Source organism: Strix uralensis, chromosome 17 (assembly GCF_047716275.1).
Source record: "Strix uralensis isolate ZFMK-TIS-50842 chromosome 17, bStrUra1, whole genome shotgun sequence".
In the NCBI taxonomy this organism is placed as follows: Eukaryota; Metazoa; Chordata; class Aves; order Strigiformes; family Strigidae; genus Strix; species Strix uralensis.
Window position 1 is genome coordinate 5,559,765 of NC_133988.1, and position 27,722 is coordinate 5,587,486.

At 45.9% G+C, this 27,722-nt stretch overlaps 1 protein-coding gene across 1 annotated transcript in view; it reads left to right on the plus strand.

Moving 5' to 3' along the window:
- The first annotated feature begins 334 nt into the window (after positions 1-334).
- Positions 335-27,722, plus strand: part of BICDL1 (BICD family like cargo adaptor 1) — a 52,295-nt gene continuing 24,907 nt past the window's right edge. The window contains exons 1-2 of the mRNA XM_074886891.1: positions 335-694; positions 5,399-5,614. Of these exons, the coding sequence (XP_074742992.1) occupies positions 350-694; positions 5,399-5,614 (561 nt within the window). The 5' untranslated portion in view covers positions 335-349. The remainder of the gene's footprint in view (positions 695-5,398; positions 5,615-27,722) is intronic.

A 27,722-nucleotide genomic window follows, 5' to 3' on the forward strand; every position in this document is an offset into this window, starting at 1 on the left:
CTGCGCCCCGTGGGGGGCCAAGCTCCCCCCGCGGCCCTTTCAGGACACCCCGAGGTCTGGCCGGGGGGGGGCTGTTCGGCCTGGGCCCGCCGCAGAAGCGCTGGGACCCGGCGGCAGCGGGCGGCTCCGCGCCCGGTGGAGAAGCGCGGCCCCCCCGCCGCAGCACGGCCGCCGCCCCGGGGCCGCCGGGCGCTGCGAGCCCATGAGCCGCGGTGCGCGGGCGCTGCCGCCGGCGGGGCCCGGCGCCGGGGGGCGGGGGCCGGGGGCGGCGGCGCTCCCCGCCCAGCAGCCGCAGCCGCGGGCCGGGCGCGGGGGGCGCAGCGGAGCGGCGGCGGCGGCGCGCAGGGCCATGTCGGCGCCGTGCCTGCGCCTGCCCGCCGCCGGGTCAGCACCGGCGGAGGCGGACAGCGCCGGCGGCATGGAGCCGCCCGCCGCCGCCGCCGCCGGGGCCGCCGCGGCCGCCGCCCTGGAGCTGGCCCTGGAGGAGGAGCTGGCGCTGCTGGCCGCCGCCGGGGAGCCGCCGGAGCCGCCGCCCGCCGCCGCCGCCCGCGACCCCGAGCTGCTCTCGCTGATCCGGCAGAAGGAGAAGGACCTGGTGCTGGCGGCGCGGCTGGGCAAGGCGCTGCTGGAGCGCAATCAGGACATGAGCCGCCAGTACGAGAGGATGCACAAGGAGCTCACCGACAAGCTGGAGGTGAGGCCCCGCCGCCCTCCTCCCTCCCTCCCGCGGCCCGCAGCGCTCCGCAGGGGCCCCCGCTTCAGGGCCGCGGCCCCCGGCAGCCCCGCGGTCTCTCCCCGCGGAAAGCGGCCCCTTCCCCGACAAACCCCGGGGGCGGCAGGCGGGCACGGGCCCTGCCGAGCAGCCCAGGAGCTCCCCTGGGGCGCGATGGGGAAGAAAGGGTCTAAGAAAACCCTCTCAGGCCTGGGGGAGGCAAAGCTGCTGCTCTTCCCCCTCGCCGGCGGCGAGCTGGCGTATGGGCCTGGGGACGGGCGGCAGCAGCTTGCTTCGAGGGGGGGCTGGTTTGCCCCAGGACCCGGGTACCACCCGGGCGAGGAGATGTGCGCTGTGCTCGCCTCACCTCGTCACGGAAATGCCTCGGAAGTTAAATTTATACGGCAGGTACTGAGCTACAGAGCATATGTAACCCTTACGCTTAAGCTGTTGCAGCTAAGGCATTAGGCATGGCAGGAGATAAGCCCTAACGATACGTCTCTGTTAGCTGGTTGCTCTGAAAAATACCTACAGGTATCTGGAGAGAGCTGTTGGCCAAGAACTCAGTGAATTGAGCTATTTATTGATTTTTAAGGATGAAATAGAGCTGTTGCAAAGAAAAAGACTTGTGTAGGCAGCTTCTTTTGGAACAACGCTCTTGCACAACTACGTCAGAGAGCCACTATTACCCCCATTCTTTTTCTCAGAGTTACTCTTGAAATCTTAATTCTCCCAGCAAGTAATACTGCTTAGAAGGCTGAGAAAAAGCCTCTCTCACCTTTCTGGAGAGAGTTTGAACAGTGCTGGATTAACATTGAAATCTCAAGTCCCAGCCCTACGCCAGTTCTTTCTGCACAGTCCTGCATATCCCTGTGCTCCTTCCTCACGGACCTACATCTCTCAAGTTCAAGGGGATTTGTGAAATTACTGTACAGCCTTTGTTACCCTGACAAAACTCCTCTCTATCATGAAACTTAGCACTTCACCCTAGCTGATCCCTTCCTCTTTGCAGGGAAATCTCTCTGCATTTACTATTCTGATAGAAACAGTAGTGAAGGTGACATTTGCTCAGGTTGTTGTTTAGTGGCACTACTGATCAGATTAGATTTTCCCAGAGTGTTAAAATTTGCCAGAGCTCATGTTTTCAGGTTGATCTTTAAGCAAGAAGAGACGTATGTAGCATGCTGACGTGGTTTTCCTGATGAGTTGGAGTAGAACCTTTCTTACCGTTAAAGGAAAAATGCACAAGTTTAGGTACTTGCTGAGCTGCCTGTTAGGGAGTTCGGGAGTCTCAAATACCACTCACTGTTTGCAAAATGCAAAGATGAAAAGGAGAGGGGGAAAACTATGACTTTATAGTACTTTAAATAACATCCCCCAAATGTTTACCTCTGCTCTTACGGGCCCATTCAGAAGGTGAATGAAGGGATGGTAAATACAATCAATCGTTTACATCTTTTCATCCCATTACTATTGCTCTAACTTTCCAGTTGAATAACAGATTGCTATTTTTCAGGCTACCCATCTGATAGGAGTTAGTGTTATCTACTTAAGGGTCACATTTTTTCCGCTGGATTTGGCAGATCTAAGACAGTGCTGCTTCACACAAAAAATCAAGCTTGAACATTAATCTTCTACAACACAAGCCTGGTAATCCTAACCTCTGCAGATTAAATGTTGGCCTCCTCCTGTTGCCGCTGAAGTGAACAAAATTTCACAGTAAGCTTTTCGATTTTGGAGGAGCAGGGAGGAAGGACCCACATCTTGTTATCTCCTTCCCTATGCTGAGAGCTTTTTGATGATGACCAGAGGCAAAGTCTCAGATGAGATCCTTGGTGACAGTTGCACCTGATATAGTGATGTTTAAGTAGTGTTTAGGAGGAGAGATTTTCTCCCAGTTATTGGTTCAAAGTTGGTTACAAGCACTCAGTGAAGCCTCTCCATTTCCGAACAGCCAATGTGCTGGCCTGCTCCTCTGGTGCTTTGCCTCAAGACTAAATATGTTCTAGTGTTGTGGGTCCATTACTGAAGTGCAGCATTCCTGCCATACACCTACTCTGGCAACGGTTTCACTTCACGGCCTGTATTCAAATTCATTTCTAATCATGGAATTGAAGTCCTGTAATAAATTCTGATATGTGATCCTAGTCAGTTTTATCCTCTGTAAGGGATTAAAACAGCTAATACCTCTAGTCCTCTGACACAGAGAAGCTTGCTGTGTCCAAGCATTTTACAGTATGAACCCTCTTTATCAGCTGGGAAACTCCCATTTGCTGTCATCTCTTTAAATGAGGACCAGCCCAGCTCAGCTAAGTTGAAGAGAAGCTGTTTTCAGAAGAAAACATCTTCTAGAAAGCAGTTCTGTGTAAAAATCAGTGAGCACCTGGTGGATGGACAGACACCCAGAAAACAAGAAACGCCCCTACTGAGGAAAGCAGTTTTCCCTGTCATCACTACATGCAAAAAAACCCCTATCCAGATCTGCAGCTATGCAGGTGCTGGGGTGAGGGCAGGTGAGGGAAGACGGCTGCTGGGGGAGGAAGAGGCAGGAGGAATCGGTCAGCATGTCCCATCTGTTTATCCTCCCTCTTTACAACAGCCTCTCTGTGCCCCACTGCACTGTTCTGGTATCTCCATCACAACAGAATAAACTTGATATTCTTTGCCACCCCCTAACTCCAACCTTTGTGATGGCTGGTTTTTGGAGCTGTATGTAGTGTGGATTTTCTTTCGCAGTAAAGGACTAAAGTGGTTTTTAAATGATTGGCAAGGCTTATTGGTGGCTTCTAAATCACATTTGAGTATGTCTGGGGAACTTCGGCTGCAGTGCTGCTCCTCAGCAGGCTGAAGTTTCATTTTCCATTTAGAGAAGGCCCTGGATCTTTCCAAACGTTGCCTAGCAGTGAAGGAGACAGAGCTATAAAAGACAGCATTTCTAGTGTGCCGCTAAAAGTGAAATTGTGGCTGCTCCAGCCACATTTAGGCTACAAATAAGATTTCTTTGCAATGGTTTTCATGGACCTGGTGCTGGGATCTCACGCCTACTTATTGCATTAGAAATAATTATAATAATACTTAGCTCTCTTACGCAAGGGGTGGTCACTCTTTTAGTGTCTGAAACACAGGGAAGTACTTCTGCTTTGGGCCACTGTTTTTAATCAGCTTTCCCTTACATTTGAGGGTTTTCCTGAAAGTCCTGAATTTGCAGAAGTATTTGGAAGGACACAAGCAGGGTGCTGCTACACTGCACTGGATGGAGCATAGGAAAGGATTTGGAAATAAGATTGAGAAAGAGAAAACATGCATCTTCTGCAGAGCAAGAGGTGGAAGATGAGTGATAACGCAGGCCAAGAGGGCTGCTGGAGAAGTGGAGAGCATTGACATTCAGACCTGCTCGGGAAGGTGGCAGAGATCCTGCAAGGGAGGCTGTGTGTCATCAGCAGCAGGCACCCAGGGGAAACAGCCACCTCACAGCCTGTGTTTCTAAAAAGCAGTAAAAAGCCACTTCACATAAATGCAGTGCAATCTTCTTTTCCTCATAGCAGGTTTATTTTGCCCTCCTATCATAAGTGCCATAGGGATTGCTCACAGGGGGATGGATGATACCCTGGAAAAAATGGGAGAGTGCTGCCAGTGCTGGGCCCAGTGGGTTTCTGGTCTTTGCTAAGACACATTCCTAAAGGCTGGTGAATCTGACAGAGAGTAGCAGCAGGTTATTCTGGGGGACAGAAGACAACGAACAAGGAGAAGGCTCCTGCTCTTCAGGTTTCCCTGTTAATCCTGGGACATACCCATGTCCCCAGTCTGTGACTGTTGTGCAAGTATGCCCATGGCTTCAGTCACCAGGGGAAATTCAAGCTCAGAGTTTCAGAGCGGGGATTCTTTCAAATGGGCACAACATATATCTGTTTTGACCTGATTTGCAGCTCTGTTTTAATTAAGCCCTCATTTAACTGAGCCTGTAAAACATGCAAAAGTTCCACTAGATTCATGCTGTCCCTCATTTTCCAGCCAGTCCTAAGCAGAGCAGTCTCCAGAACTGAGTGGTTTCTAAAAAACCTGCAATCCAGAACGTGCATGAACATAATGTCTACAGAAACTACTTCATTGCATCCATTGCCATTCCAGAGCAGACTGCATCAAACAATAGAGTTACTGTGCACTATCAAACTACCAGACAACTAATTAGGTCAGGAATAGAAGGAGCAAATGGATAGATGATTCAACTGTTGTTCATAAGCCCCATATGACAAGAAAGATGCCTCATCTAGATTCCTCATCAGCAGTAAGGATACAGTTTGTGTAGTTTTGACTATAAAGGCAATTTTAAAAAGAATTATGCCACTGCCCACTGAAATATTGCTTTGGAGTTAAGCTAGGCTCTGCTAAATCAATTGGCCTGCTTGACCTATATATTCCGCCTATTGACATGCAGCCTGCTTTACTCTTGGCAGTTGTTTCGGTAAAAATTCAATGTGCTGATCTCCAGAGGCCAAGGACAGGCCAATTGCTGAAAATGGGAAGCAAGTTTAGTGCCAGGGACCTGCCCTGACATGGGATTGCCACGCTATAGTACCATTCTCTTTTCCTGCACATAATGTTTCAGCCCCAAGCATAGAGGAGGAAAAGAAGGCAGCGTTCACTTTTTTCCTCCCTTCCTAACCTCTTCTCCCCCCTGTTATCTAGCACCTAGAACAAGAGAAACACGAACTAAGGAGGCGATTTGAGAACAAAGAAGGAGAATGGGAAGGAAGGGTGTCTGAACTGGAAAGCGACGTGAAGCAGCTGCAGGACGAGCTGGAGAGGCAGCAGGTTCACCTGCGCGAAGCCGACCGCGAGAAGACACGGGCCGTCCAGGAACTCTCCGAACAGAACCAAAGACTCCTGGACCAGCTCAGCAGGGTGAGTCACCACGGCACGGTGAGGGCAGGCACCTAGCCGCCTTGGCCATGGGAAAGGCTCGCAGCTCTGCAATAAACCACCCATCAGGCAAATAAGCAGGAAAGCTTCCTCTTTCAGGAAAAAAAAAATGGTTCTGCACCTGGTCAGATTAAACTGATGTCCCTATAAAACATGCTGCCTTTAAACTGAATTTTACACCTTAAGGAATGCTGCATTTCATTGGCAAAACAGTTATGTTTCTGGGTTGAGTGGTCGTTCACTGCATAGATGTCTCCTTCAACTGTTTTTCTATCTAAAACTGATTTGGAAAAATCTGTTTCTAATTTACAAATAGGCTGAACAAACATAGCACATAAAAAAAGGCCAACCTGTGACAGTGAGGTGAAAGGCTTTTTGCTGGCCTTTTTTTGACATATATTGGCTATAATGTTGTAGAACTGAACATACCATGTCATTCTAAGATGGTGTGTCCCTGCAGATAACTTTGCCATGGTTAGATGTGTGAGAACCTACTGAAATTCCTTGGAATGGCATGTTTCAGCAAAGAGCTTAACTTGCCTCTGAATGAAAGGGGATTTATGGTGAGGCTGCTACAAATGAGCCTAATTGACTGAATACTTCCAGCATGGGTTTCTTTCTGACAGCAAAAGACCTCCTCTCCCAGAAGTTAACCTGTCTTCTAGAATTAAGAACTTTGGTTTTTTCTCCCCACTGTACAGTTAGTACAAGCCATAATTTTAATGCCTGAGAACCCACTTACTCCAGCAGATGAAAGCATTTTCTTCTCACCAGTTGCTTATCCCCAAAATAGCATAGAACAAAAACACACACCACAGACTCATGCTGAAGAGGCCCATCCAATGTTGTTAAGAGCACATTTCACACTAGATTCTGTCAGAGGTGAGTCTCTGGGGCTGACACAGGGATCACCTAATGGAGGGTCAAAACCTCGATCACAGCACTAGGACCACAAGACTCTGAAATGGGCCAAGCGTACAGGTCTCTTCACTCACTCTGGGTATGCAGTTTTCCTGTGCCTCTGGAGGTGAGGAGAGCAGGTCTTGGGTATAACACTACTGGCACTTGAGGAAATCATTCCTCATTCTGCTATAGATTTTCTTGTCAAGTACTAAAAGGGCCACTTAGTCTGTGGGCTTGGGTTTTTTAACTAGCTTAAAAAAAAAAAAAAAACAACAACAAAACCCACAAAAAACCCCCAATTTCCTTAACTCAGGAACACTGCTAAGTTCATCTGTGTTTTAAAGCAGTATCTCCCAAGTGTAGCAGATGAGCTAGTGAAGATCTTTCACCTCTCCTCTGGACAGAGCGTATTTCACATACAACATGGATGAGAGATTCCACCCAAGCCCTTACAGAGCTCCTGTGTTGTGCCAGGTTTCTTATCCAGGGCTAAGAACTCGACTCCCATCAGATTTGGTGACCCTCAGTCATTTTCTGTGTATGCATGATTTCCATCATGCGTACATCGTGGGAAATGTAAGATTTGTAATGGTCTCAGCATAAGCACAAACTGAAATACCAGTCTAGAAAATAGGAGAGGAAAACCAGACAGCTTGCTTTGGGCTTTAAACCTCATGGGATTATCCTCACGTGACACTTGTGCTAGAGGAGCCTCTCGCAGCCCAGATGCGCAGAGCTGCTCAGCTAAACTGTGTGCAAAGGAACCACCAGGTTAGGTCTACCAGCATGGTAGGTACAAGCATAGGTTTTGCTCCCTTAACTCCCTATTACTGCCAGAAATAGGCTTCATCTACCCACTTCAGAACTGTTACATCCTGGGTAAAAGTTGATCTTGGTGCTGCCCTCACTGCTCCAGCCCAGCCCAGCTCCCAGCTTGGAGAAGATGACTGTTTTTCTCCAACGCAGATGATGCAGACTGATAGAGACAGCTTATGCTTGCCAAGACACGATTCAGTGCTCATTGAGTTTGTCACCTGGCCAAAACTTGCTACTAACTCAAATATAGCAATGGATATAGCAAAGGTGTAAACAGTCTTCCTAGAGTCATGAGAGTCTGGGCAAATTGAAACAGAGTTGGGAGTGGTCTGTTATTCACCCAGGGCTTTGGTTGATGCTTTTTAAAATCTCAGCATTATATTAGCACTTGATTACTGGGTCCTTAGTATTCCACATTTGCTGTTCCATAGTTCAACTGCAGTCTTATTTGTCTGGTATCTTATTCTGAAGAGGTTATGCCTGTAATACTTGGGGGCAGTAGTAGTGCTTAAACCCTGCACCCACATATTTCTTGGCTCCTGTAACTACTTAGGCTTTCAATAAATAAAAAGGACAAATACAGCTGCATGGATGTGCTTGCCTACAGCTGTATTGCAGGGGCTGGAGCCTTGCTAGGGATCATGAACTGAGCACTGGGAGAGGAAAAACTCTACAAAGAAGTGGTGTTACAGCTTCTGTGAACTTTGAGGTGTTGCTGGTATCTTCCTTGCGTTTCTGGTTCTGTGTTTTGCACCTGCATTTTGTGTCACAGTGGGTTGTTTGGGAGGAGAGGGTTATGAGAAGTCTGTGATAAGGCAGTGAAATCCTTATTCAGAGCCTCAACTCTGCCCCACCCCACACTGCATACCCTACTAGAGGCTTCGCTCACAGGACAAAGACAGGTTGCTCTCTGGTACGAGCCATTCTACACTAGTAGGTACTAGCTCTTTAAATTTGAATTTCTACAGTTTTTAGCAATTAACACCTCATGGCCCAATTTCACAATACATGAGCATCTCTCTCCTGGGGAAGGTATTCCCCTGGCACTAGGCTGTATATGTGAAATGACAGCCTCAGCCTCACGAGCTACCAGCACACATGGTCCTGCTTGCTTCTCCAGGGTCCCTGGGCTTCAGCCCCTTTCACCTCAAAGCAGGGCAGCATCCACCATGTCCTTCATCCTATCCCTCCTCCTTCCTGCTGCTGTGATATTCTTTCACTAACTAATTAAGCTTTAGGACAATTTTTTAACCCCAGCTTCCCCAAAAATGAATGGCCAACCCAAGTACATACTTTTTTTCCAGTCTAAACCTGGCACAAATGCTAACCAACCAAGCACGAAGTCCTGCACACCCACACAAGGATAGCAAAAGGACCTGGAAAGCTCTGTCTTGCAATTAAAGCATGGGACTGAAAAAATCCATCCTCAATTCTGGCAAAGACCAATAAGGAAAACTCAGGGATAGGGATTTTAAGTCTGTTCCAGTCTCTTAAAGATGGGGATAACTGTCTTGCCTCAGAGTCACCAAGAGGCTAAAATAAGGTCCGAAAAATGATTTGAGGTTTTCAGATGAGATGATGATATAGGAGAACTTTACATATCTAACAATAGTAAGTAGGCTATAAGGAACTTAGCCTCCTCTTGAAATACAGCCTTTGGCGTGGTTCTCTGCTTTTAGCAGAACGGAGATACCGCCCGGGGTTATAGCAGTATTAAACCATGGGGAAATTAGGTGGGCTGGACTGAGAGCTCATAGTGAAAGACATGATTCAGATGCCAAAGATCAAGTCTAAGATCTCCACAGTAACCTTATTTTTTAATTTGCTAAGTGATGATTAAAATCCCTTCTGCATGTTAATTTGATTTCCCTCCCCCTACCTCAGCACAGCAAAGCATGTAGTAACTCTAAGCAGTTTGTCCACACCAAGCTAAATGCCGATTTTACCTCGGAGAACTGCAGAGCACATTACGAGCAGTATGCCAAGGTACATACCACTCACCATAAATGCTCAAAGATAAAGTATAGGAGTCAAAGTACAGTTTTGCTGAGAAAGTCGAGGCTTGGGAATTATTACGTGTTCTGTTTCCAGCTCCTTCAGTCTCCCATCTGTTTCAGTTTCCCATTTGGAAAAAAAAAAAAAAAAATCCTATACTTTCTGTCCTTTTATGTTATAAAATTTGGGGGGAGCGGGTATAGGGAAAGGTCTCCTCTTACATGTGCCCACAGCGCCTAACACAGCAAGAGTCCTGTCCCCACCTTTGCGCTTCCAGGAGCTACTAATACTAATAACAAGCAGCCCTCTTCCTATAACGAGGCAACATATTACTACTTTGTCAGGAAGTGAATGAAAAAAGACTTTCACGCTGTTTCTAAGTGGCTTCACCAGATGGCTTTCCCACACATTTCCTGCTACCAAGCTCTGGGCTCCTGTAGCTGTTTGCTGCATGTAGCTTGGGCAAGGATGTATCCTTCCCAGTTCAGCTGGGCTTCTTTTATGGTACATAGACCATAAGGAAGTAATTTTACAATGTCAAGCTCAGGTAGTTTTTGCAATGAAAATCTGTTTTCAGTGGCAGGAAGAAGCGTGTCATCTTGCACCGCTGAAATAGCTCTTTGTGTTTAGAGAGGAGCACTCGGCTGCCACAGCATCCCTCAGAGGGGCCCTCAATCACCAAGTTCTTATATTCACTCAGCATCTAGTGCCAACGTACTGCTACAAAGAATGAGGTATTTCAAGTCAATCCCTCCGGTACAGCAAGAAAATGATCAGCCAGCCCACAAGTCTCCAAAGGAGGTTTTATTTGCTAGCCACAAAACCTTCCTTTCAGTAATATTTCAATTGAAAGAGTTTTGTTTCTAACTTTGTGCTGTAACATGCAGCATAGCTTCAGAGGACTGGAAGGCACTGCCTGACTTTGATTTGAGAGAAACATGTTTTTATCCAAGAATGAGCTGACCATATTATATTCTCCTTTCCAGATCACTTTTACTTTAAACACATCCTTTTGTGGTCAATGCCACACTTACAAGGGAGGCCGCTCTGTTGTCAATTATTGATTTGAAGAGACTTTTCTGAGTGGTTGTTTGTTGAGTCTATCAGCACAGGAACAATGTTAGTTTTAAGAAATCCAGACTTATCATTGGAAAAATTTAATGGAACAAGTGTGCTGGGCAAGATTCACTGCTTTTGCTAAGCCAGAGATCTGTAGCCATTACACCATGAGCTAGCTTGTCTTTAATTCCTTATTTTATCTGTACAGATGCTTAATACAAGCCTCCTTATGTTTCTTGTTTATTAAGTTGTCTCCAATAGCCCAGCAGGGTATATTGGGAAACTCTGTGCTTAGCACAGAGACAAGTAAGTCAGGCTGAATTTAAGTACTGCTTCGGGGGGTTTATTTTTAAACAGAAGAGGATCCTGAGTGAACCTCAGCTCAAGAAGAGTTGCTTTGACTAGCCCTGCATTTCAAGGTGCAGATCAGTCACTACACCAAATTATTTTTATGAAAAAGTCTCTAGTTTTTGCTGTGGCTCAAAGTGTTTACTGAACCTATTCAGTAAGGAGTAGCTTACTGTAAGAAACTCCATACTGAGCTACGCAATAGCGTATGGAGTCCTGCATAGCCAATCTTGATCTGTATGACCTCTGAGCAGTCTAAATTCAATGGAGGGGGGAGATTGCACAAGAAAAGGCAGCATCCCTTCCTGTTGAAGGGGCTGAAGTACCTACTTCTCATGGCAGCTTAGGTAGGGCTGCTCACTCCTAGGGGGTAGGCAGACAGCCCTTCCAGCATTGTTTTCTGCCTGGCATAAGGCACACACGTTACACATGGTAAGGCGAGAGGAAAGCAGGTACCAGCACAAGACAGAGCCAAACACTGAAGGCAGCAAACCTCCCATTAACCACATCAAGTACCCTCCAGCTCCCTGTCACTCTAGAGCATCAGCAGACGCCAGCACCACGTAACCAGATCCTCAGTCACCCAGTGAATACTGATTAGTGCACATGCTGGAAAGGCTCCTTCTCACCAGCTACTTCTCCCCTAGCAGACAATACTTGTTAATAATTCAGCTTCATGCCACATCAGGACTGGAGTGCTTTCTATGCTAAAGCTGTAAATATAGGACGTGACTGCAGCTGTGTGTGCCTGCAAAGTCCTTCAATGAAATGATTCGGTGCCCTAGAAGGTAATGAAGAAACATCTTGAGGTCACTGCTGATGGTGGCACTCACCCACCATCCATCTAGGGGAAGGGAGACAGGCAGGCAGAAAGGTTCAACCCTTTGCTGAGAGTCTGGCCAAGCCTGCAGCACCTATTAACCCCATTTTAGGACACCCAGAGCTTCAGTAGCTGACTGGAACAGGGCCATCCAGACACCAAGGCATAAATTCAGCAAACACCAAAGAAGTCATTTCAGCAAAGACTTGGGGGGGGGGCACCCCTGTGGAGTTTGCCCAAAGATTTTGCAAGTTTTACCCTTGTATCCTTTGGTTACTGATGAGCACTGAAGGAACAGGCAGAAAGCTGTACACAGAATAAAACAGGGGCACACACTGCTACTGAACAGTAGCAAAGCCCTCCCTAGGGAAAGAGTTAAAAAAATTACTATTAAGGTAAAAAATGTTACTATTAAGGCAGTGAAACTACACAAATCCCTGCTCATGGGAAAAAGAATAGCATCCATCAGCCCCAGGGTCTGGGTGGGACCCTCATCCTCCCCCAGGGCAGTAGAGCAGGTACCCTGCTATCCCCAGGGACCCCTTGCTGGTTACTAGATGACAGCACACCACAGTCCCAGCTGGTGATGTTGCTGTGGCAACCGGCTGTGATTTCTCTGCTTGTAATGCCATGACAGTCAGCAGACACGCAGGGAGACGCACTTGTGACGTCCAAGGCAGGCGGGCAGGTGGCAGAGGCCTGTCTGCCACCCCCATGGGCTCGACTCGCTGCTGGAATGTGTCCCCAGCATCCACCACTTCATATCCCTGCCCCACCCCCCCCCACCACCCCCACCCCGTTTCCTCCCCTGTTCAGAGTAATTTTTTCCCAGAAATCACCCTGGAGATCTCCCAGCGCAAGACAGCCTGTTGTCCACACCACCCACAATGAGCTTCTGAGTCTGCTGGGGGAAAGGTAAACATTTTATTTCCTAGGTAAAAATAATCCCTTATGAGCAGGTCAGTCAACCCACACAAGGGTGACTCCACCAGGGCTTGGCACAACACATCTCCCCTGCGAATGCAGCTCAGGGAGCACAGCGCCACAGAAACCATTATTTGCCAGAGCCACTTGACCTCCGTGCTGTGTATGGCTCATCTCACATCCTCAGGGGCTTGTGGTGCCTGGATGGAGCAGCAGAGACTGGCTCCATGAGACATGCCCAGAGCCCAGACCTCCTGTCCCCACACTCTGGGCAGAACATCAGCAGGGAGCGAGTGTCCAGAGCACTGTCTAGGACAAGTGTAAAGTACCTGGTATGGTAGCCAGCCATACACTGCTCTTCCCCACACTTCAGCTGAGCCCAGCTCACAGCCCAGCTTTCACCTCTAGCAAGTGGTTCTGGAAGAGATTTCGAAAGTTTCTGCAAAGCTTCTGCCTTGAGACATTAGCAGCACCACTAAGCTATGAACATCTGAAAGCAGGAATCCAACATAAAACTGAAGTTGAACTTGTTCTGGGGTGAGGAGATAAAAATGTGAATGAGTCCCTTCCTCCCCTTTTGCCCTGCAATAAAAATTTCAAGTGGCTATTCTGTTTGGGTCCAGGTCTTTATGTTTATAGGAATTGTTTTATTATGCAGTAGCTCAGGGGTAGGAATACGTGGGCAGAAGAGATTTTTTTCAAAATATTTCTGCTTATTCACACTTGCTGTAAACACTTCCTCCAGGAGATTCTAGAAAGTAGGACACAGAAGGTGTTTGCATCCAGCTACTGCATTACTAGCTAGAACCAGAACTAAACATGATTGAAGTCTTTGCAAATATCTACATAAGAAAAACCCAATTAAAAGCATTTGATCTTTAAAGAGCCATTCTGGGTTATAAAGTTTGCACACCTTATAATGAAAGTCTTTAAATTCCTCTTTTTTTTTTTTAAGTAAGATTGCTTTTTCTAAATGCAATTTAGTAGACAATAGCTCAAGAGGGAGGTCTCTTCTACACTGAGGTTTTTTTGCCAGCTGGATGAGGTGCTCTGATTACCCATGAAATCATAGAAGCCCCTTGCGAAACAGCCTAGAGCTTAATCAACATTTTGTTTAGAATGGCATTTAGCAAAACCCAGTTTATTTTGAGCACAGATATGGGATCAGCAAGACTCTCTTGCTGACTTCCGATGGAAGCCACAATGCAATACAGAGCTGGCTTATGCTTGGCAGTACGACCCATGCAGATAGGAAATGTATGATGTAGATGGGAAAGAACTGACAGATTAGGACATAAATCAGGTGACCCGCATGAGAGCAACTGCTCCTAAGTAGGTCAAGAGAACATTTCATTTGGAGGAGATACAGGAGATACCTAACAATTTCATTAAGTCTCCTCCTGTAGAATCTCAGTTCTGTAGTTGCAGAGATTTGCACCAGATTTCCTTCATGGACAGGATCCCCATCAGTGCCTGACAGGGGGGACTGCTGAGATCGGAAATGCTGGGAATATTTCCATTAACTAGTCTCACCATCTCCTCCCTGTTCTTCCCTGGAAGGTTCTAATGTTGAAGCATGTAAAGAACATTTTTAAGAGGAAGAATTACTTGGATAGTTTTAGCTAGGTTACAATTCTACCAAGATTATTAGCACAGTAATGCAGATGTGTAATAAATGTAGAGCTATCACAGAACAGTTACAAGATCTGAGGGTACATGGGTACCTAAAGCATCCAGCTCACTTGAATTTGCCCTTTAAATACCATTTACTAGTTCCACCAAACAGTTCATCTGACCTAAAAAAAAAAAAATCTATTGAGTTTTGCCTTCATTGTTTTCACCTTCCCTTTTGTTCCTCAGTCTTTCTCCCCTCCTGTATACATCTCAAAAGTCCGTTGAAGCTTAAGCTATCACCAGCCTCAGGCTGGTAGTTGTCTCTGCAGTTTTGTTCCTTAAGCTGACATGAGACCATGTTATCCCTCAGTTCCTTTGGGGTTAGCTTGGCCTCTGCTTTCAGTACACCAAGAGGGGAAAATTTAGCCTTGTTATTTGCTTGTTCTCTACATCCTTGGAAGTCTGTTCCTGAATCCACTTCCAGACTTGGCACAGTCTTGTAGTAGCAAGGGTGCTCTTCAAAAGCTATTCCATTTGGCAACTACTTAGCATAAGTTGTTCGTGTTTATTTGTTGAACAAAGCACCATTGTATTTGGTTGCCTACAAGCTCAGATCAAGGAAAACTGAAATCTTCTGCAACTCAAGACCAGCAGATTTGTTGCTCACACCAGGGCCACGAGGCAGGTACAAACCTTAAGACTTGCTGGAGGGAAGGGTCTATTCTTACAGAATAAATCCATAGTCCCAGTAGCTTTTGCAAGTGAAGTGTTTCAGGACCAAGTAAACACAAGTTTTAACAGAAGGGGACCTTTTGGAGAAGTACTTAGAGTTCTCCTTTGTTTCTTTACTTGGTTAGCAAGTGTTTTGCATAGATTTTATTGCAACACCAGAAAACTGAGGCACTGAGAGACTAGGCAATAATTGTCTGTAAGCCAACAAACCAGACCCTAGTAAAGGAAAAAATCTCCCCTCCACCTAGGCAGACCACACAAGAGTTTGAGCCTTTCTCTTTATCTGACAGAATGGGGATGAATTGGGATTTTGTTTGTTTTTTAAAGTGTAGATTAAGAATTTAGTGAGCTATGTTCTTTACTGAAAGTGTACTACCCCAGGAAGAGTTTAAGATTTATTCTCCATGTCCCTTACAAAAAGGACAATGTGTATAAGTTGCAGGATAAGAATTAGACTGGACATGAAGAAAAACCATCCTAGGTGTAAGGTTAGCTGAGTAGAACAGATGGCCCAGAGATTCTACAAGGTCTCCATCAAAGGAAGCTTTTGGGAAATGACCAGTCAGGGAGGGCCTGGCCAATTTTTGCCTTGGCATGAGAAGAACTAGACAAAGTTAAGTCTGAAAGAGGCCTTCTGTGGTTTATCTTTCATGCAGGCAAGACTTTCAGTAACATCAGGTCAAGTCTTCTTGCTATTTATGAATATTGAAGCAAAGAGGCAGAGAAGCCTGCAGGAATACTCACAAGAAATAAGTGATCTCTGAGGCTTTGGAACAGACTTGCATTTTCCTCTACATGGGCATAAAGTAACTAAAGGGTGAAAACAAATGTAAACAGGGGACTATTCAGAGGTGGGTTCCAACCCTTGGTTGAACATGAGCTCTTGAACAGACTCAGATACTGGGGAGTCACGCTTTCCAGCAGACTTATGTTTAGATTAAGCCAAATGAGAAAGACTGAAATGACCACGTTTGTTCAAAAGAGATTGTTTGTAGAATTTAGCAGTGTAATATTTATCAAATAACATCTATTGATTAGCTATGAAGTTGCACAGGTATTTGCTAACTCAAATTATTTCTGTAGTTTTTGCTTCTATTCCAGAGAGATTTCCCTAGGCTTTACTGGTTGTTGTATTTCACTTTGTGCACAAATTCTTCCTAAATGTTGTGCTTCTTACTCTTTATTTCCCTCTCCACCTTAGCACAAGGGACCAGACATCTTAGTGAAGACTAACTAATAAATATTCAGACCTTTAAGAGCTCAAGGCAAATGCTTATGAAATTGATGATTTCATTAATACTACTTCTTCCTGGGGCCTTTCTGTACCTGAAGCACTGGTGCCATGGGCACAGGCCCTCACCCTGCAGAGCTGCAGACAAGGAGGTGTCTCCCAGTCTCAGGCTGCTTTACCAACCTCTGCTGCAAGAAACCACTACCCCCAGATCTGCTGAGCTACCCCATATTCATCTCAGTCTAGGCAAGACAGCCCAAAAAGCCACTATTCAACTTGCTCAGGCTCATCTGGCTTGTTTTCATGGCATGGAGGAATGAACTCAACCCAGAGGGAGAGGTGGAAAAAATGTAATACACACTTGGGAACAGCTTTTTTTTTCCCTGCCAGTTACAATTGCATATCACTGGTCCTTTTAGAGCTAAGTAAACACAAGCATCTCAAGATCTCCTGGGCAGCACCCTGCCTTCACATGGTGCCCATGCTGGACAGACCCCAAAATGAGCAAATAGAGACTGATGCCATTTAAGAGCAGGACTGGAGGCAGGCAGAAACATTGCTCACAAGCAATTTTGTTGACCAGCTGGAATAGACAGGCCAAGCACCATTTTACTTTGAACCCGTTGAAGGGGAGGCAGGTGCCACTGCAGTAACCTCTACCGAGATTGTAGAATTGGCGGCTACAATCTAAAACAACTCCTCAAAACCCACCTACAGCAGATTAACAGGTTGATTTAAAGAGGCCTCCTCCATTCCCGGCATTATCCAACCCAGCAGCTCAGAGCTGCTTACCGAGATTAACTCTGGCACCACAAGACACAGCCCATCAGCTTCAGGCTGGCACTTAGCAGCTCCTTCCTTTCAAAGAAGTCATTTGCATCAGGCTTTCAAAACTTGGGAAATTCCTTCTGTTTTCCCATCCTTCATAATCCCTCATCAAGAGACAGTACCACAGACTAAGATGGACAAGCTGGGGGAGAGGGAAGGAGACAGGCAGCCTTTCTCCCTTCATTACAGGTCACTGCTTCACCTCAACAAGGGAAAGGAAGATTTGCCCAGTGTGGGACAGTTCTAGACCACACAGCTTTAGCGCTCCTGGTTCCAGACACGGGCTCTGCCCCTTCTCATGGCCAGGAAGCACATTGCCAAGAAAATATTTTGTTGTGTAAAACAGATGATTCAGAAGCCTTTCCAAGCATGAACTTATTCAAATAAAGATAACAGCTCTCCTGCTTCTTTTAATCTCCCTAAGCAGAGCTATAAACCACCCCAGATCAGAGAAAATGGCCAGATTAACCAAAATGCCTGTTCAGACCCACATACCAAGGAGCCCGTGATGTTAACCCTTCCCACAACTCAGGGAATGTGACATAAGCACCCAGAGCCAGCTGGCCATGGTGCAACGGGGCTCACCCCGGGGACAGCGAAGGAGGAAACAGTTGGTTATGCTGGAAAGCCATTGACAAAGCACAACATATCTATGCCTATATTCACTCTTCCTTCCCCTCACATGGCATACGAGACGTTTGCATGAGGCACCTGATAGTATTTCAAGCATGTGAAGCGGACAGTTTTCATTAAGCCTGTGTCAGCACCACAGACTGAAATGGCTTGTTTATACTTACACAGTCTGCTGATGCCACAGAGTACAGACAGATGGGCAGCCATCTCGCAACACCACAAAAGCCTTGTCTGCCCCTTTGTGCAACAGTGGATGAGGCCACTACAGGATAAATTGGAAACATCAAGACTAAGTTGCTGCTGCTTTAATATCACAGGGAAATTTTTTGCTTGTGTACCAACAGTCTCCCATATTCACCACAGAAGAGGCAGTACTTCAAAGGCACTCAAATAATCACTTTTTGATGCATTCCACCAGCATCATTAGGCTAATGTCCATAAATACCCTTCTCACATATCTTGTCTCACTGAGATTATCCTTGTCTCCTTGGCAACTGTCAGATGATGCATAATGCTAGCAGGGATTAGCCCCAATGAGCCTTATAACCCTCGTGTAAATTCCTACTCTATGAAGAGACCTGGCCAAAGAGTCTTCTTTCCTGGCAACATTAAAGTGTTGCCATAAACAATATTAAATCTAAGAACCTTTCAGTAAACCTGAGGAAGGATGAAAACTAATATGGAGCTTTTTAAGTGGTACTATTTGTCTTGTCCTTCAAACAAATAAGTTTGAGATATGTGGATATACCTTGGCATTTCACAGCTTGACAAGTAAAGCTGTATTTTGAATCAGTACTTAAGACAAGTCTTGTGCTGAAAACTTGGGCTCTAATATCCTTATCTCCTTTGTCTCTTGGTGCCAGTGGAGATCACACTGGGAAATTCCAAATCCCCACAAGAGCTTAACAAACTTACGCTATGCTTTAACCTATTAATTTCTAAAAACTAGCCTGGATTCAGGTCAACATTTGAAATCCACGTGCATACTCTGACACCAGTTGTACTGGGACTTTCTGCCTCTGAGCAAGCAGCTATGGGCTGCACCCTCATGCCCCGCTCCTCCCTGCTGCTCAAGCAGACATGACTATAAGAAGGACATAGACCTATTGGGGTGACTTCAGAGGAGGCCACAATGATGAGGGTGCTGGAGCACCTCCCTTATGAAGACAGGCTGAGAGAGTTGGGGTTGTTCAGCCTGGAGAAGAGAATGCTCTGGGGAGACCTTATAGTGGCCTTCCAGTACTTAAAGGGTGCTACAGGAAATATGGGGAGGGACTCTTTATCAGGGGGTGTAGGGATAGGATGAGGGGTGATGGTTTTAAACTGAAAGAGGGTAAATTTACATTAGATATAAGGAAGAAATTCTTCACTATGAGGGTGGTGAGACACTGGCACAGGTTGCCCAGAGAAGCTGTGGCTGCCCCCTCCCTGGCAGTGTTCAAGGCCAGGTTGGACGGGGCTTTGAGCAACCTGGGCTAGTGGAAGGTGTCCCTGCCCATGGCAGGGGGTTGGATCTAGATGGTCTTTAAGGTCCCTTCCAACCCAAACCATTCTATGACCAAAGTATCAAGCCAAGGAGGTACTGCCCCAACACCACAAGCTTTCTGCAAGCGGAGCATTTCTCTGCTCCATACCGTATTTGGGCTTGGTGAGGAAGAAGCTGTTTGTCTCCTGGTACCCCACTTGACCTGCCTGGGCACCCAGAGCAGGCTTTTGCCATGCATGGTACTAACATCATACAGATGAGACCTGTTCCCATGTAGGAAATGCAGAGTATGACAGCACAGGGAGCCACACAGCGCTGCATTATACATAAGTGTTAAGGGTTGGACTATCTAAGTGATAACAGTGACACAGTTAAACTACTTGTTCCTTCTTCAGTCCATTTTAGTCTTTATAATGTCCCAGCTTGGGGAGATCTGCTCTAATTCAACAGAACAAAAAAATAATCTTTGAGCAGAGCCAAGGAAAGGAGGCTAAAAGAAGCACCAGCCTCAGCAGCAAAACCAGACACACTACAGCAGAAATAAAAGTATTTCTGTAATTAAGCAAACAAATCTCTGGCACAGCAGCATGTCTATATATGAATTCAACACTGTACCATGGGTGGTATCTATTAAACTAATCAACTAGAGAGAGCTAGGACAGAGGAAGGGAAAAACGTCTCCAAGATTGTTCCAGGAGGTAGGTCACAAAATAGCCGAGCCAAGGGGTGATGGGGAAGCCAGTGTAGGCAGGGTAGTGACAGGCAGAAGAAAATCCAAGTCTTGGCATAAGCTGGTTAGCAATGATGCAACATGATTTCTTTGCGTGCTTCTGTGGACCTGTTTGCTCCCCAGCCATCTGCCAACTCCAGCACACACCTCATCACGTGCAAGGCAGGAGGGGGGAAAGGGGTCAGTGGCTTAAGGCAGGCGATTTTTAGCACAGATAGGATAAAAGTCTTCCTAACTCACGTGCCTATATACTGTCAGAAGTTTTAAGCAACACCCTTTCAGACACTCCTGCACACAGCAAGCACTCAGTAGATTTAGTATTGCTACCACAGGCTTGTGCACAGAGAAAAATTCAGCTACAGCAGCAGTAGGAACAAAAACTGCTGGGAGCTGAATACCATGATCTCCTGTCACTGATCACATTATTCTTGCTTTCAGGCAAGAAGAAGAGAAAGTTAATCATTTATATGCAGCAATGCCAGGGAAGATCCCAGTTTAAAATCCTACTGTAGTAGCATAAGAACTGGAGCAGTAGATCATCCCATGCTCAAGTGCAGGATAATCCACACACTCGTGTGAGGCAGCCCTCTTTGCTGAAGATAAAGCGATAAAAGAACACTACCAGAAAGCAATGAAAGTTGCCACCGTTAAAGTATGAGCACACTCAAACAGGTCTTTCAAAATGAAGCACACTCCAACAACCCAGTAACTTGTCAGGGAGACTTTGAAGCTGAAGAACAGGCACTGCCACACCACTTTTGTCATGTTTTACTTGGTGTATTTTAGCTGGTCTCCTGTTACCTAGGGACCAGAAAGCACATACACAACACTCATCAGTACTGACATTTGCTTAAAAGCACCAGAGCCAAAACCAACAGCATTTTCCCCTCCCCTTTGTCCCAAAGGGCACGGGTAGGCCTTTACATGCTGCCCCTCCAAGGCAAATCACTGAGGGTGAAATGGGGAATTCTGGTGAATGAGGAAAGTATGCTCCCCTTTCTCTGATCATAACAGCTTTATCAAGGATGCTACTTCTTTACAAAGCCTCAGCCATCAAACCTTCAGCCACCAGGTAAAAAAACATCTTTTCGCAGCATCAGACACACAGGACAGGTTGCTAATCCTCACAGCATCTGTCAGTACAAGGTTTCCCAATCTAAGATCTCAGGCAGTGCTTACAGGTCTTCACACCCCAGTGCTGGTTTGCAGGCAGCCTCATGGCTTGGTTGCCCAGAAACCTGGGCTGCAGATCCTGCCCCAGTGCCCCTGTCTGCCTGGCACCTGCTCCCCGCTGCACACCCCAGCCCAGGCTCACCACAAGCTTGCTGTGTCTGCATGGGGTCCATTGTCAGAAAGCAACAACCTCAATGCCAAAAAAACACATCTTGACTGATTCTTATCCCTCTAAGCAGCATCTCAGACTGCAGGGAAAAGGGCTTTCAATTCAATGACGCCTGACCTACATTTGCAAAACCTTGGCTATAGGTGCAAGTCTAAATATAGCACGTGTGTGCCAAATTTGCTGCCCACAGCCAAGCACAGAGGCTTCGTCTGCAACACTTCCAGTGGACATGCCGTTATAACGCAGCTGTTGGGATGTTGCTATAGCAGGTTTTTCTTCCAACAGCATTGCGCCTCCCCTCCACCAGAAAAATAACTGCATACATGAAGGGTTTGTGACTGAGGTGCCTTCCCCCATATAGGGCCATCCATGCTTTACGTTAAGTAATATTGACAGATACACCAAAGCCTGAAACTCATACAGAGAGGGGCTCTTTCCAGTCCCTGATGATTCCCCTGCATGTCTATGATCTGGCAGAGCCTAGTATATTTTATACAACATCCTACAGTACATGCTGCACCCACCTTGTTTTTCAGCTAAGTTTGCTCTCCGCATCTACTTGCTTTATTTTTTATTTCCAAGCACAGCTTTTTGTAGGACTTAAAGTACCAAAATGCCAGTGAGTTTGCCAAAAGCTGTTATTTAAATAAATTCATGCAAAAACTTTTTAAAAGCTAGATTGTAGGAGGACAAGGCTCCAAGGAGAGATCCACATTCTTGTTTGTGGACCCTCCCATCCTCCAGAGACTCCAGCCACAGCAACACCCATGCAGTCTTCAGGGAAGCACTTCACTTCCCAGGCTGACACATGCATAAGATCTGGCCATTTAGAGTAGTACTCAGCAGTTTACCCAAAGCTGGGGTACAGGTGCTTGGAAAACTTATCCTTGACTTTGAATACACCTGCTGTGGCTTAATTTAGTAACTTCTAGCATGAGCCAGAGCTGCTATTACATATTTGTTACTCCATGCTGCTATCAAGGTGCAGACTGCTCTGAAGGCCAAGCCCCTGCCCTGAGGATCTATGAATTAAAGACCTAATCCCCTTAGTGCTTATATCTGTGGCACAGCACAAAAAGGTAAGCAAGTACTTCTGTGTTCAAGCATCTGCTGCACTGAGTCATAAGCTGAACCTTAGTGGAAACAGAGCAAAGCAACGCTGAGAGGAGGCAAGTGTTCATGTACTTACTACATATGGTGATGTACAAAGTATGGATCTGTATGCAACTTCAGATCAGAGTGCTCAGATGTTATTACTAATACATTGTAATTATCTTTTGTCAGCAGTCACCAAGAGCAAGGTCTGCCTTGTGCTCAAGGTCTGCTCCAAAGACCTTATGCTCTAAACAGATCTCTTCATGCTGCCAACAAGGGAGAACGATTCAGGAATAGCTGGAGGCTGCTGAAGTACAGGAAGCAGCATTGCTAAGTTAAATGGTATCTCCAGAAGCTTTTTGTCTGCAGGTATCCAGCTCAGTCCTGTTGTGTTTAGAATGACAGATCAAATACTAGCTGACCAAGAAATGTTTTTAAGTAAAATGTTACCCAACAGCTCTAGAACAATCCTTCAAGAAAGCCGATTCGGACATTTATATTTAAGCATGGCAATTGTGACATGCTGCCACGTGGGGGTTTTGGTTTTTTCCAACACTTTGTGATGGACTTGCTAATTTTTATGGCACTGACCTTTCATTTATGGCCCTCTGAACTTATCAGTGATAAAAACATTTAGTGAAGAGAACACTTTAATGGAATAGTTTGTAGCTCCAATCCTGGCCAATATTCACTATAGGGTTTGGGTTTCCTTATTTTTTCTACAGAAAGCAGCCACAAGTTTTACTGCATTGACTATGAGAAATAAGCCTTCTGCACAGAACATCTTCTATCTTACTTTAGTCAAGCCAAATTCTGGGGGGAAGAAAAAAAAAAAATACTTTTTAGCTCTTCCTCCTCTGGGTTTTGAAATAAATCCATCAAGTTGTGAAAGAAATGAGCAAACACATCAGTACTGTTTTTAAGAAACTTCCTGATGGAAGTTATTGGGAGTCATTCTTGGCAGGGATTTAAAAGCTAATAAAACATCTCCCATAAAGTTTAAATATATATCTATGTTTTAGAAAATGTTTTCTCTCTTCCTGTCTGAAGGCTTCCTGAGAGATTAATATATTTTAAGCCAACTCCTTGAATTCTGCCCCATCTTTTTTGACATCCACTCATTTCACACGTATGGGAATGGACACCAGTATTTTTGTGTGGTGCTGGCTTGCCATCACATATTAGATACCCCCAACAGAACTCAGTTAATTTTCTTTGAAATAAAGCAGATAGAGTGCTTAAAGCCAGAGTAAGAGACTGCAAAATCTTAATTGTCTCTTGCTTCCAGGCACAGACATTTGAGTTTGAACACCTCCACGTTTAAAGTCTTAGGCTGAAACCATTTCATAAAAAAAATAAATTCAAGAATGGAGATTTGCGGTCTGGGCTTCTGTCTACCAGGGGAAGACAGCAAAGCCTCTCTGAGCAGGAGGGTGTATTACATTTCTCTTTGCCTTCACCATCATAAGCGTCTGCTTCTTTTTTCAAAAGGTTTTAGTGACCAGGTTAAGTCTTCATGTTTCCAGTTCAGCTATTTCCAAACTAGTCAGACATTTTGTATTTCACTAGGCTATCGTCTGACCCACACTTACGGCTCACTAGAAATCTACAGGAAGAAGTATTTTTCATCCTTTAGCTTGAGTAGAAAAGTCAGACTGATCTTAAAAAAATCTGGATTAAAAACCCACATCAAAGGTCACTTGGCCAAAATTCTCTTATCAAGATAAAATATGCCTTTTGTCAGGGAAAAATAACTTATTCATGGCAATTAAGCATTAGAAGTTGTCTAGGAGAGCAGACTGCTGAACTTGATGCAAAACACGGACCATCCAACTTTCAAACTGTACCCCTTCCCTCTGCTGGGCCAAGGCAAAACTTCAGAAACTGCAGTCTCACAGGTGTCAAGGGACAACAGACTTTTTAACCTGGAGGTCCCAGACCCCCTTGCAACACACTGGACCAAAACTGTGCTCCACTGATACTAATGTGGCGGTTCCTCTCAGCTCCACTTTAGCATCAGCAAACTTGATTATTTAAGCCATAAGCCTTTCTGCTTCCATTTACAAATAGGTAACTAAAGTGCAGAGGAACAAATGCTTCATTCAAGGTCACGCGCAGCATCTACAAAGAACTGGAAGAGCCTGCTAGTGTTAAACTTTATTGCCCTATTCCTTCTCAACAACCAAGCTGCTGCCAACAAGCCCCATATTCAGCTCTCCATCCAGCGCCCTACAACAGACACCAGCCCTGGGAGCCACGGTGCAAAGCTGTCTCATCTCCCACACTTCTTCTGCAAGCACAATTTGCACAGAGAGAGCAAAAGCCACTGCGTGCACTACTTAGCATTGCGTGTCCTCCAGGCACACTTTGTCCTCCCAGTTATCTCCAGTGCTAATTTATTGCAGCATTCAAAGCAGCGGGCCTCCGGCAGTCCCTCCCACAGGAAGCAGGCTGACTCATTTTTCCACACGCTGTACTTTCCTCTCCACAAGAGCCAAATGCTTAGGTCAAGAATAAACCACAAAAAAGGGAGACTCGTGTTTAAGCACCTCCTAAAACATGTGCACAACCCACATCCACTTGTGAAGCTATTTTTTTCATTAAAACAATGAACCTAGAGACACTACACCCAGCTAAAGTTGCCCCCATATGTCACACAACTGTCTCTGCTTCTGCTCTAAACAGCAGTTCCTAATCCTGTAAGATGATTTAGCCTAAGCTAATGGTTTTTGGCCTCAACCAGTTATCTGAGCTCATACTGAAAAACAAGATGAAGACCACCATTTTGCATTCATTCCCCTAAGCTCTTTGCCAAAGTATTCAGATGTTTGCCTTACAAACTGATTCACATATATCAGCTAGCCTTATAGGAAGGGAAAAAAACAACAATTACATTGCCAGGAAAACCCTGTCTACTCTTTCATGCTTATGCTTAGTGATGCGGCAAAAGTTCACTAGCCCTAGTAAAAGGATTTTTCAAGGACACTTGGAAAGAAAAAAGTAGCAGCACCTTAACATGTCTGAGTATTAACATCAGTTATCTCCAGCACTACTTACAGCCCTCAGAAACATGGAAAGCAACCAAAGTTAGCCAATGCAAGCACTTCAGCCCCCAAAACAGGCAATCCAGCTTCAGGCTGAGCAGGTTCAGGTTTTGTGGAGGTTTCCACCAAGGAGCTGAACATCTCCACTCTAACAACACTTCTCTACTTCAGCAAGTAGGTGTAAGCCCAGCCTCACAGAAAGAAAGAAAAAAAAAAAAAACCCAAACACCTCTTCCCTGCTCTCTCTTATAGCCAGTTCCCCCATTGCCCTCTGCATCACAACTGTGAGGCATCTGAGCTGATGCGTGATTAACTCATTGCCGTCCACAAGAGCCCACTGCATGACTGGGGTGTGTTGAGAGAAAACTACCCACATTCTTGGTTTGTTTTATTTTAAAACTCAGGTAAATAGGAGTGAGGTCAAAGGACACACTAAGCATTGCCTACTTGTCCTACAGAAGGGAAAGGGGAACAGATCTGCAGCAAAGAATTCTCACTTTCATGCAAGCAAATAAAATATCGTATTTCCAAAATGCCATGACTGTGGAAGTAGTGCAGATCTTAGCATAAGATGCCACTGCTGTCCTTCGTCTCACAGAATCCTCTCAGGCTAGGTTTAATTCTACAGCCATGAGGCTTTTCCCATCAGTAATGTGTCCCGAGCCTGATGCTTATAAAAGAGTAATTCCGGTGCCTCTTCTCCATTACTCAGACTCCTTGCTTTGGTAATTAAGGATCCTCATACTTTAGGTCTTTGATTCCCTTTTTTCTTGACAGGTCCATTTTTTGCTAAAAAAAAGCCCATTTGTTTCCTCTTTTGTCCACCTACTCTGTTGTCAGTGTAGGACCCCCCCAACCAATCTAGCTGGCCTGTGCTTTATGTCAGCCTGTTTCCTACTGAAGGGAAGGCTCATCAGCTTGTACAGCTGTAACAAAGGAGGCCAGGCAGTATGCTACAAAATCAAACCCTTTTGTCTAAGCAGATAGGGATTTATTGGATCCTCTGAATAAGAAGAGAGAAGAAATCACCAGGAGGAGACCTGCAGGGGTGTAAAGACCATTGCAGGTAGCTGAGTGTGAAGCTGTGTGGTACAAAGGCACCAAATGCCAGATACGAAGTAATTTTCCTGAATTACACTGAAAAAGGGTGATAGAGACAGGGAGAGTGCGCTACCTCCAACTCACAATTTCACATAGACGTTTGACTTCAGTGACAGGCCCCAGTGAGGACACCTGGGGCTGGATGCTGCATGTCCCCACCTTGGCTGCCTCGCTGATCTTACCTTAACGAAGCAGCAGTCAGCTGGGGGTCAAAACCAGGAAGGACAGAGGGAGTGGGCTGATGGGTGCTATGGCAGGTTGCAGAGATGGTTCCTGAGCAGAAAGAAACCTGTGTTAGGAAGTAAATCTTACCGGCAAAGCAGAGCAGATATACTCACTCTGGCTACTGGTATTTAATCCACCTGCCAGTCTGCTCATAGCTACTGGATATATAATAGGTATATATTACATAACACTATCCTAGCACTTTTATAGTCTTAAAAATCCATTTATTCTAAAAATACCCCATGGGATCAATGTTAATGGTCTCTGTTGGATGTTTACAACCGAAATATTTTGGAAGTGTTACAGATTTCCTGAATTCTCATTTTTCCACACAACTTCTCTGGGCAGTGACAGCTCTCACACCAGGGCCAAGCTGCTACGTACTTTGTATAGTTACATTTCCCCACACCTGGGCGGTAGAAGAGCGAGGGATGAGGCACGGAGGGGAGGATTCAGCCCTACCACATCATTTGGCAGAGATGGGGACAATGCTGGCCCTGGCCATGATGCACAACACTCCTCAGCTTCAATGTCCTGTGCTGCACTGGGGAGCAGTGGGAAGAGGTTCTCTGGAAAAAGCTTAGCCAGGCCATCCTTCTCCTCCTCCTCATTCAGCTTTGGTGCTCACGGGGCTGTTTCTGACACTTTTTACCTCACTCATCACTGCCAGACAGTGTTTTGACCTTTCTTAAGTACATTTTCCCAGAGGAGCCATTGGCATCACTGACAGGCTCGGCTGGGCCCTGCTGTGGAGCTGTTGTGGAACCAGCTGGAATGGGCTGTGTCCAACATGGGGCAGCCCCAGCCTCTCCTCAGAGAGGTCCCTGCAGCCCTGCTGCCAGCGCCTGGCCACCTAGACCAAATAAATTCTGCCCCTCGTGCCGGTGAAATGTGTATTTAAGAATTGTCATTAAAATAAACACCTGTTGCACACCGTTCACAAACTTCACTGATGACATCAACCACAAAAAAATCTCTCACCAAAATCGAAGCGGCATCGTCACAACACCGCGAAGGTGGGCAATATAGACACTCAATACAGCCCCACCCCTCATCCCTTCACCACTTTACAACAACAAAAAAGTCCCCACTATTAATCCAGTCCCTGACAATGGCCAGTCCGAGCTTTGCCCATTACGTCTCCCAGTCACTGTTTTTACTTCA